We start from the raw sequence: 11,280 nt of genomic DNA on the forward strand, positions 1-11,280 counted from the left end.
TAAAAGAACAACATCAGTAAATACAAAAGAAAAATCATGACCAAAACATAAATATCTTCAGAGACATTTTTCCCTTTGATATGAATCTAAAAACTTAAAAAGGGGCTTTGAACCGTTAGGAAACGCAGAGCATTTTAGCATTCAGCTAAAATTCATAAAATTTTTCATGTATCAAAAGGCTTGAAGTTCTTCATTAATAAGGAGATGTCATTCCAATATCACCATTGCTAGGAGATGTAAATGATGTCCGCTTTTAGTGATGTAAAGGATAAAAGAAACAGTATCCAAGTAAATCGCATCAAATTTTAAATAATACAGCCATCTTGCATTGTCAAAAGCGAAAAAAAAACGAAAGTAAAAATGTAACAAATGTAAACGAGTCTTGTAATGAGTCTGTAATTAGACTGTTTGAAGCTTGGTCGAACAGTGTCATCAAGTTAGAAAAATTTTCTGTTTTTTGTCACGAATATGAAAAATATGCGTGTCACCACATCTAAGAGCAAAGTTCTTATTTTTGACGGGTCTCAAGCTGTGATAGAAAGAAAGCAACTAGGATTTCTAAGTGTATCCTCTTCTGTAAGTATTAAACATCTTGGCGTTTTAGTTGGCACTAGCGTCTAATCTAGCACTACTTCGTACTTTCGTATCTTTATGAAAAGCTGTGAAAAGTTTTTTTATTTCTCATTTGTTATAAAGTGCAGCCCTACTGGCGTTTGCCAGCCAGATCCTATGACTCATTCGTTTATCTCCATTCTCCTCCTCTTCTCCCTCTTTGGAGCATATTTACGTGCTCTGATTAAAAGAGAATCTGGGGTGTGTATTTCGTATATGCGACATTCCTCTTGGAAATCCCCTTTATGCTCCAGAAATAGACATCAGGTCGCCACTTACTGTCTGGTTGAACCGCTCACAGCATCTGAGAGTAACCATGAAAGATTCTTGGAAAGACAGGTCAGTCTTGTATAATTTCCAAATTAATTTTTGGGTACTAGTTTCTTTTATATTTGTATAGTTTTGTGTATGTTTTATTTTATCTTCGCTTTTTCTTCTTTTTTTCCTTCTTATATTTACTCCGTTGCAGCACCTTCGTGTTTTTTATATGTAATTAACATTTTAATTTGTAAACGTAAAATTTCCAAAAGAACTTTATGATTGCAGAAGCTACATTATGATTGTATAGCTTCTTACGGGACATCCTTACATACCAAGAAGGGGGCGAAAGCAAATGTATTCGGACGAGTTGAAATTCATTTGGATTCCTGATTTTACTTTAAAGGAAATTCGCGAAAGAATACGCCACCATAAAACAAAATAAAAGCAATGCACTACTCACAATTTGTTTAAAAAGAATTAAATTAGATTATATCTACTTTTTGATGTTTTTTTTTGACAGTTTTATTTGACCATTTGTGGATTTGTTATACTAATGAGCGCATGGTACTTTTGATATCATGTTGATATCATAACCGAGTGGATCGGTGGGCTGGATTTAGGATCCTTTGTCCCAGAGGGCGAGGGTTCGAATCCTAGTGTACCCAATTATTTGGTTTGGGACGGGGCCCAGTGGCATGACCCAGTAAGCTCTGCCAGAGTCGACCTATCACTATATGGGTACCTGGAGAAATATGGGGAAGGTAAACAGGAAGTTTCTGCTAAACCACAGGATGGCTGGCCCCCAACCCCCTTTTGCACTTTCTGGCTGAAGGGCCTTGGGACGGAGATCAGCACCGCCGGTTCGGACTTTAAGGGTCTAGTGCCGCATCCTTTACCTTTACCTCTTTTTTAATACATTGTATTTCTTTTAGGATATCCTGGAAGACTCTCCATGTTCGGCTATACCTGTACAAGACCCATCTCCAACCAAGGCTGTCATCACCAAAGTAGTTGTCAGTTTGATACATGCTCTCATTTTCATATGCATTTGTCCGATGTTTTCAGTTGGAAGATTCAAAGGTATTGTCTTCCTTTATTCTGTCTCGTCTTTCATCTTAAAAGCTCTTTTCAATAACAGATTTTTTCCGTCAGTCTCATCCTATCAATGACAGATGGGATTATCTGTCATTTTAAATAACTGAATTGGAAGATGGTGCCTGCATAGTCAATCGTTTTTTTCTCAGTTCCATCAGGAGAGAAGCAACTTTGGCCAAAGTTAGGGCAAAAATTGTGAGACAATCATTCGGCTAAAATACAGAATTTGTTTTTAGAAATCTACCAGTTAGCAAGTGGGCGCTACCATGTGGCGAGGCTTTTCATCCTTAAGCACATTATTACCTCACGAATAACTTGCTAATTATAAAAAATTAGACATAAATTAAATTTATGCCTAAAGGTTCCTTGATGAATTTCATCAGCACGGCTTGAATAAAAATCAATTTCTCTTATATGGTTAATTTTCTGGTTTTGCCGATATTCCAGATTTTTTAGTTATCCCTAAGCCTTTTAGGTGGTGTTTTACTTTCCTGCCACCTTCAGTAATGGTTGTGATTTTTTTTTTTCTTAGGCGACACAGGTATGCTTGCTTGCCGCGTGCTTATAATCTGGACGTTTCATAGGCAGCAAAATTTCGATACCTAAGTAAAGAGCGAAGTGGTCCCCATGTATTATTTATTTACTTACATTTAGCTTTTCACCAAGCTACTTCGTATGGAAGGGATCGTCGTAGAAACTTTGGATGTGGCCCATTCGATTAGGAACTGAAATTTATGGGGCCCATTTAAGAGTTAAACAGGATTGGAGGGCAATCCCCCCCCAACAACGCTCTTTTTTACGGCTTCCCCCGAAAGACATCTAAACAAAATTCTGAGATAGCCATTTTGTTTAGCATAATTGAAAGGTCAAATAATCATGCCTCTGGGGATGACGTGACTCCCTGCAACCCCTATGGCAAGGACTAAGATATGCAATTTACCCATTGTTTACTTATAGGACTTGTTATTTTGAAAGCGGTGCGTGTTTGATCCTGGGTCACCAAAGAGGGATCAATTAAAACACACTATGTGCATACTACCACTACTAATGCTAAGATCCTAAGGGTGAGCTTTAGGCAATGTTGTGGGGGATGTTAAACTAAGTCAAAACACAATATATGTATGCAGTTTTTAAAAAGGGCAGATAAGCAATAGGAATGGCTAAGAGTACTCCGTTTAAACTTTCAGGATAATTTGAGGGGGATGTTAAACCAACCAAAAGGCAATGAGTGTATGCTGCAGTTATCACTAATACTACTACAACTGCTGTTGCTACTACTGCTACTACTACCATCACTAATCGTACTATTGTTACTGCTATTACTAAGGCTAAGATTATAAGGGTGAAATTTTTGATAATAAGGCTAAGATTATAAGGGTGAGACATATTAAATGACTACTGCTGCTTCTACTACCAAGGCTAAGAGTATTAGAGATAGAAAATATTTATTTTTAAACCAAAACAAGAAGAGTAATAACAGCCATCCCGTAAAAAAAACTTCTAAGATCTTGTAGAAAACTTGTCCGAGGGGATGACAAAAATACATTAGAAATCAATACAGGACAAAGAATTTTTTTTTTATAAAACCACACGCCTTACAACAAACAAATTAAACAATACTAATAAAGTCATACCCCTAGAGGCCAAAACAAGTTGTTCAATTATTTATTTACACCTCCCCCCTTTATAATTAGTAAAAAGGATTTCTTTTATTTCTCTCATGAAAAAAGAAAAATCACTATTATTTTTCAAACTCTGATCTAGATTATTCCAACTTCTAATCCCCCTATGAACCACAGAAAACGTCGACCGTGTCGAAACAATCAATGATCCTGGGTCACCAAATGTCTCTCGTTGTCCAGAGGCTGGTAGTATCCTTATTCGCTCGTAGACGTTCCGCACCGAATCCCGGGGTTGTAGGCCAACCAACAAACGAACAGCATTATTTTGAAGAAATCATACGGGCCGGACAACTGAAGCAAATGTACCAAACCAAACGCTACTACGATACAGAATATATGGATGGACAAAGGAAAAATAAAGGAAGCCTAGGACATATGCAGGGAAAAAATGTTTAAGTTTACTCATTATACCTAAGTTACGAAACAAAATTTTGCTCACAGACTGTGCATGAAATTCGAATGGCAAAATCTGATCAGTATAAACCCCCAGGTACTTAATCGATAAAGCATGCTTTAAAATCCCACAATGTGTAACAGTTTCGTTAATCCAAGGATAAAAAACAGGAGATCGAGAAAAAGTGACAGTTTTTGACATACCAAGATTAACTTTAAGCCTATTTACCCTCAACCAAGAATGTACCCTATCCACATTATCTTTCATCGATGTCAGGAGTAATTCTTCCGTCTTTACAGCACTGATAGGCACTGTGTCATCCGCAAATAATAACACAGTTTTATTCTGGAGACTTTTAGTCATGTCACTGACGCTAAAACAACAATTATGGATACAATTAGGCATATTATTAATAAATAAAAGGAAAAGAATCGGGCCAATAACAGGTCCCTGTGGGACACCACTACTGGCTGGGTGCAATTCAGATTTTAAGCAATTCATCTCTACAAACGGGTACCGGTTACTCAGGAAACTGTAGAAGTTCAAGAGCTTTACCTCGGATCCCATAAACTTCACACTTTTGCAAGAGTAGACCATGGTAACTGTTTCAAAAGCCTTCATTAGGTCTAGAAATACTGCACCAACCTTCAACCCTTTGTCCAAAGCCACATTATTAATACTTGTCAAAAATATCAATGCATCTTCAGTCTTCCTATTCTTCTGGAATCCAAACTGATTAATATTCAAAAGATGAAACTTCTCAAGAAATGTGGTTAACCGAGAACTAAAACATTTTTCAATCAAACGAGAAATAACTGGCAAAACTGATATTGGGCGATAATTACCAAAATCATTTCTGTCAACTCCTTTATAAACCGGTGTCACTCTTGCATACTTTAAACAATCTGGGAACTTGCCTAGTTTGAAACATGTGTTTTTGCCCAAAAGCTTTTGTTTTTTGTGTTTTCTTGGTGCAAGTCCATGTATCATAGTAAAATAAAGGCTGTGTTCATGGCATGGCACGGGTTCATGGTATCTTTATCTACCATATATTGATTACAGTAAACCTCTCCCAAATATAAAAAAGCAACTTCATTCTATCCTTATAAATAAATTCAAGAATCAATGGTAAACTAAATCTTAGAGTAAATTGTTATTTGTTTCATCTTGTTACGGTGGGTATATATTTTTTTTTCACATAAATGGCTGGCCATCGGCTACCGTCGCTTGCGCACCTTTTTTTTTGTGTGGGTTTTTGGGTTGATCTTTGCCTAGTGTCGGTTGTTTTGTGGGCTGTTTCCCGTCTAGTGGTGAGTCATGGAATTATTAATATTTATTTTATGTAATTAGTTGTTTTTTTTTGTCAAATAGGTGTATTACATTATTATACCGGGTGTTGTTTCAATTGACCTTGTGTCTCCGGCTTGACCCTGTTTATATTGTGTATTTTACAGAACTTTAAATTAGAATCTTGAATCTTGTGTTAATATTTCAACTGAGACTGTGCAATAACATCCATTAAAAAAAAAAAAAAAAAAAGTAAAATAATACACATCTCCTGCAGAATCCAGTGTTTCAAGCTACGCTGTTTGTGTCTCAGATTATGTGAACCAATTTGATAAAACTTACCTGCGTTTTGCTCTATCACTCTGTGAGTGACCCGTTTCTCATTAGAAGAAAAAACGAATGTAAATTATTCTTTTAGATGAAGAGTTCTTTGTTAGCACCACGTTTTACCAACGTATGTTCTATATCATAATCGTCACGACACTAGCACGATCGAAGTACTATCACGCTTGGCTCCTCGCTGACGCCATTTGCAACGCTTCTGGGCTCGGATTCAATGGCTGGGATGAAAACGGAAATACGAAGTGGGATCTTATATCGAACGTTAAAATATTGGATATTGAGGTATTCTTTTTCTCTTTATTTCGAAAATTGCTTTGTTCAAGTGAAGAGCAATGAATAACTGGGGGTTCACGAGCCTATAATTTCACACCAAATAGATATTGTAGCAGTTTTCTGCTTTTTTCTTTGTGTGCTTTGTTCTTTTTTGTTCTTTTTGTGCTGTTTTCTGCTTGTGTGTCATTTTCATATATTTGAAAAATAGTTCTTTGTCTGAATGTTGGGATTGATGAATAACAGATTTAGTATGAATTTTGGTTGTGGTGTTCTCGCGCTGGGGTGACCTCATCTCTTATCTCCTATCTTTTTTTTCTTTTCTTTCTTTTTGTTATTTCGGCAGTTTCATACCTCTGTTTTGTGGCCGACACATCGAGCCCTGCTCCCCTTCGTCTAGTTTAGAAAATTATTATTATGTAATTTGGTCAATAAAAGATCTTGTCTTGTGTATGTCCTATTATTTACACACCCAACCTAACGAGCTCTGCTCTCTGTTGGGGGTTAATGTTGTTTTTTTTAAAGTATATTAAATAAAGTATCTAAACTATAAAAAGTCATATAACTCCCCAGCCGTGCTGAAATAATTTACTTAATGTGAACCGAAAAAACGAGTATAAAACTTTAAACGAGCAGAAATTGGCTTATATGCTATTACGTAAAACAAACTGAATTTATGATGAATAAAGGAATAAAATCTAAGACCACAGAAGCAATAATAAAACTTAGGTAATTACGTTAAATTGGGATTTTGATTTAAGCAATTGATGTTTTTCATATTTGGAAGTAATAGATATCAAATGAAGGAGACTTCGATAAGAATTTATTGTACATCTCTACTAAATCTAAATTGTTTTTCTCTGATGAAAAATAAATAATAAGAATAAAATAAATAAATAAACAACAGAAATGACAAAATCAACGGGTAAATTTTCAGATAGCAAAGCAAAATGGAGAAAGAAAAAAGTAAATAAACTTAGGGGTACTGATTTTGTTTTCAAAATACTGTACTTTTTAGTACAACTTTTGAGGTTGGGCGACCTAGTCGAAAAACAACTTCTTTCGAACTAGGAGAATCAGTAGTAACAAAACTCTTTGACAAGATCAATATAGATTAGTTTGTCTTTTTTCACTTGTGTGTTAATTATATCCTTCATTCTTAGCATTTCCCATATTTGTAACTGTAATTTTTTTTTGCGTCTTATTCCCAATAATTGATTAACTAGAGTCCATTGTCAAACCGATACTATTTTTTTGTAAATTTAGCAAAATCCTCTTTAGCAGATTCTATATTGGCTAGCTAAAACATTTAAAATCATTGTTTATTTTTGTTTTGTTTTTTTAGTTTCTAGGGTTTCTACTTTAAAGTCTTGTTTTAGCTGACATTGCAAGAGTTAGTTGTATAATATTATCAAACAGTTCGAGGTAATGAAGTGTAGTAAGGAGCGACCTAAACTCTAAAAAGCGGAATTTTGATACCAATAGTTACATCAAAAGAATCCTATTTTTATGCTGATTTTAAATATATAGGTTTCATCAAGTTTAGTTTTATCCATCAAAGGTTACGAGCCTAAGAAAATTTGTCTCATTTTAGAAAATAGTGGGAAATACCCTCTAAAAGTCATAGAATCTTAACAACAGTTACACAATCAGATTCAGCGTATCAGATAACCATACTGTAGAAGATTCAAGCTTTTATCTGTAAAAAGTGGAATTCTGTATTTTTTTTGCCACAAGACAGATCACGGATGCGTTTTCTTTTTGTTTTTTTTTTCAGGGGTGACCGTATCGATCCAGTGGTCCTAGAATGTCGTGAGAGGGCTCATCCTAACAAAAATTAAAAGTTATAATGTCCTTTTTAAGTGACTAAAAAATTAGAGGGCACCAAGCCCTCCTCCCCCCACGCTCACTTTTTCTCCAAAATCACTGGATCAAAGTTTTGAAATAGCCATTTTGTTCAGCATAGTTGAAAAACCTATTAACTGTGTCTTTGGGGACGACTTAATCCCCCACAGTCCCCGGGAGAATGTCTGCAAGTTACAAACTTTGACCATTGTTTACATCTAGTAATGGTTACTGGAAAGTGTACAGACGTTTTCAGGGGGAGTTTTTCGCGTTGGGCGCGAGGTTGTTCGGGGTTTACGTGGGAGGATCTTTCCATGGAGGATTTTATCATGAGGGAAGAGAATTTCCATGAAGGGGCCACAGGATTTTCTAGTATTATTTAAAAAGAACGATGAGAGAGGATATCCTGGCAGGATAACTCAAAATTTTCACGCCAGTCACCATCAAAATGCACCAGTCTGGCGGGTAATATGCCAATATGTTAACTCTAACTGGAAGTTAATTATCAATTGAAGATCACCCTTTGGTCCATTTCGGTGTGTCAAGAACCGATGCAGCCGAATTTTTTTTTTAGTTAATACATTACGTGCACTTTCTTTAAGTTAATTTAAAAAGATTTTTTCCGAAAAGAAGTTTTTCAAAGAAAAGTGAAGAGTTAAAAGCAGCATAAAGAAATTTATTTTGTAATTCAAACACAAAATGACCAAAATACCGTTGCCTGTACTAAAGAGCCATAAGGCTTCAATGATTTATTATTAATCATAATTTTTTCAAAGACGCACTTCATGCGGAAGGGATGGTCGTATAAAGTTCGGAGGGGGCTCATTCAATTGCAAATTAGGAGCTCCAGTTCCCTTTTTAAGAAACCAAATTGATTGGAGGGCCAGCAGTTCCCCTGCGCTTTTTTTTCCCAAATGTGTCCGATCTAAATTCGACTTAGTCATTTTGTTCAATATAGTCGAAAGGCCGATAAACAATACCTTAGGGATTGACAATAAAAAATTGTAAGTTACACAAGTTGCTCGTTGTTCAAATATAAGGCTTTATGGAAGGGATTGTCGTATAAACTTAGGAAGAGGCTCATTTGATTGGATATTGAAAATTCTAGTTTGCTTTTTAAGAATCAAAAGTGGAGGATAACCAGCCCCCCTATCCAAACGCCATTTTAACCCAAATTCACCTGGTCAAAATTTTGAAATAGGAATTTTGCTCAAAATGATCCGAATTTCAAATAACCATGCCTCCGGGGATAAAAACCCTGCCAGAAGCCCATGGGGCAAGGGCGGTTGAGTCTGCTAGTTGACCATTGTTAACACATAAGATCTCTGTGGATATAGTTTTTGTATTAAGTTTGGAGGTAGCTCATTCGATTCAGAATCAAGAGTTCCAGCGCAATTTTTAAAAGTCAAAAGTGATCAGAGGACATTCTCCCCTCCCCACGTTCACCAAAACCCACGCCTCCTTTTTCCCAAATGTATTCGATCAAAATTTGTAGGCAGCCATTATATTTCAAACAGTCCAAAGTTTAAATAACTATGCTTCCCGGGGTCAGACCCCTCCCCCCAGTCCCCGATGCAAGGGCTGTAAGTTTTGCAAGTTGCTTATTCTTAGCATATAAGGTTTTTTATTCAGGAAAGTGGGCATGATTGATCAATAAATTATTTTTTTTTATGGTTGTCAAAAGGTAATATCAGCAATATCTATGGAACGGCTGATGGTATTCAACCGTCATTTCATTCGGCAAATGTTTGGGGGCATCTTTAACTAAATCAATAGATACTATAGGCATCCAGTTCTGCGAGAAGTGTATCTGCAATATCTTCAGAACGGGGTATTAAGTTTAAACTTCCAGGGCGGGTTTAGAGGAATTTTGAAAAGTGGTCGGAGGGCGACAAGTCCACTTCCCATGCCTTTTTAGCTGCAATCTCCCTAAAGATATCTGATCATTTTTTATATAGCTATCTTGTTCAAAGTAGTCGATAAGACAAATAACTACACTTCCAGGGGTAACTAAAGCCCCATTGCTCCCTGTTTTCTGTTTTCCTCAGAACCACGTGTTTTCTAGGATCGTTTATTTTAATTTTTCTTCGTTTTGGGTTTCTTTATTCTTTAGTAGTAATGTCTCGTCATTCTGAGTTTAAATTATTATAGGGTTTTATTTCTTTCGCTACTAAGTTTAATATGGATCTTTACTTTTCTTTGTAAAACTTTTTTTTGAAAAAAGTTAATTTAAAGAAACCACATATACTGAATTAACGAGAAAAATTAAATTAGTTTCGGCTGCATCAATTCTGGACACCCCGAAATGGACCAAATTTGATTTTCTCCGGTTTATAATTAAATTTCAGTTTGACTATACTGAATCTGGGGACTTTGACGAAGACAAACTAACTCGGGAGAACATCAATCTTTGGCATACTGATAAACTGAGTAAGGGGGTTGAGTTGCAGGGGGGTTCAGTCGCACGGCGGCTCAGTTTAACGAGGGTTCAATGACTGCTAAAGTCTTAGAAGCTAGAGCTCTGGAAGCGTTCGATCATCGATGCTTTCGCTATATACTTTGAATTAGCAGATGGTCTAAAATTTCTAATAGCGAAATAAGAAGGCGCCGTGGCCAGACTGAAGAGCTATCCTCTACCATCAAAAGACGTCGCCTCAAACTTCTCGGCCACACCTTGAGCCGACCCAAAGGTACGATATGTCGAGACGTCCTTATCTGCGAGCCAGTATCATCCTTAAGGCGACATAGGGGAGGACAGATGAAAAATATTTGGTAAAAATTTAAGGAGGACCATGAGCCATGAGGGGGGGGGGGCTTCCATAGGCATGGTAGGAGATGGAACAGAGACTGGCAGAGGATCGATGGGGGAACTGCAACCGATAGGTCGAAGTGTCTTCGGGACGTAATTCCAAAGTCCATTGGTGCCGGGCAGGACAGTTCTTTGTCTGGCTCCCGCCGTAAGTTCAGTAAAGGTTGAGTTACATAGGGGGTTTAAACCATAGTTTTTTTTTTCCAAACAAATCTATTATATTGATCAAACCACAAGCCTAGTTATAGAAAAAACTGTATATTATGTTGTATAAAATTGCTCTTGCATTATGGTTTAGTCTTTTTTGCATAAGTACGAATGTAACCATTTTTGGCATTTTATTGATACAATTTAATATTTTGGACAAATGGCACCAGTATTTTGTCACTCTTAATAAACGCAGTTCCAGTGCTGTTGATCGAAGTCCAGTGGCTCAATGATAGAGAAGAAACTTTTCCAGCTTTTTCTACTAAAGATCTTGAGATACACAAGCAGGGTTGCATCAGATTTATCTGAAAATTTCAACCATTCATTTTTTTACGCTTTGCTAAAAATTTGAAATATAATTTTTCCACAAAATAAAAATCGAAGCTTTGAAAACTACTACTGCTACTTGTAACGATAACTCATCACTGCACTGAGCTGTGGCGAACCCCAAACAGCCTGATGTCAACATAGCTTCA

The 11,280-nt window shown here is 36.5% G+C and overlaps 1 protein-coding gene across 1 annotated transcript in view; it reads left to right on the forward strand.

The window, feature by feature from the left end:
- The window catches only part of LOC136038721 (lysophospholipid acyltransferase 6-like), a gene marked incomplete in the record, with an annotated part of 51,237 nt that overhangs the window by 38,371 nt on the left and 1,586 nt on the right, over positions 1-11,280 (forward strand). The window contains 2 exon segments of the mRNA XM_065722057.1: positions 1,806-1,953; positions 5,750-5,955. Coding sequence (XP_065578129.1) covers positions 1,806-1,953; positions 5,750-5,955 — 354 coding nt within the window.

This window comes from Artemia franciscana, chromosome 18 (genome assembly GCF_032884065.1).
Source record: "Artemia franciscana chromosome 18, ASM3288406v1, whole genome shotgun sequence".
Classification (NCBI taxonomy): Eukaryota; Metazoa; Arthropoda; class Branchiopoda; order Anostraca; family Artemiidae; genus Artemia; species Artemia franciscana.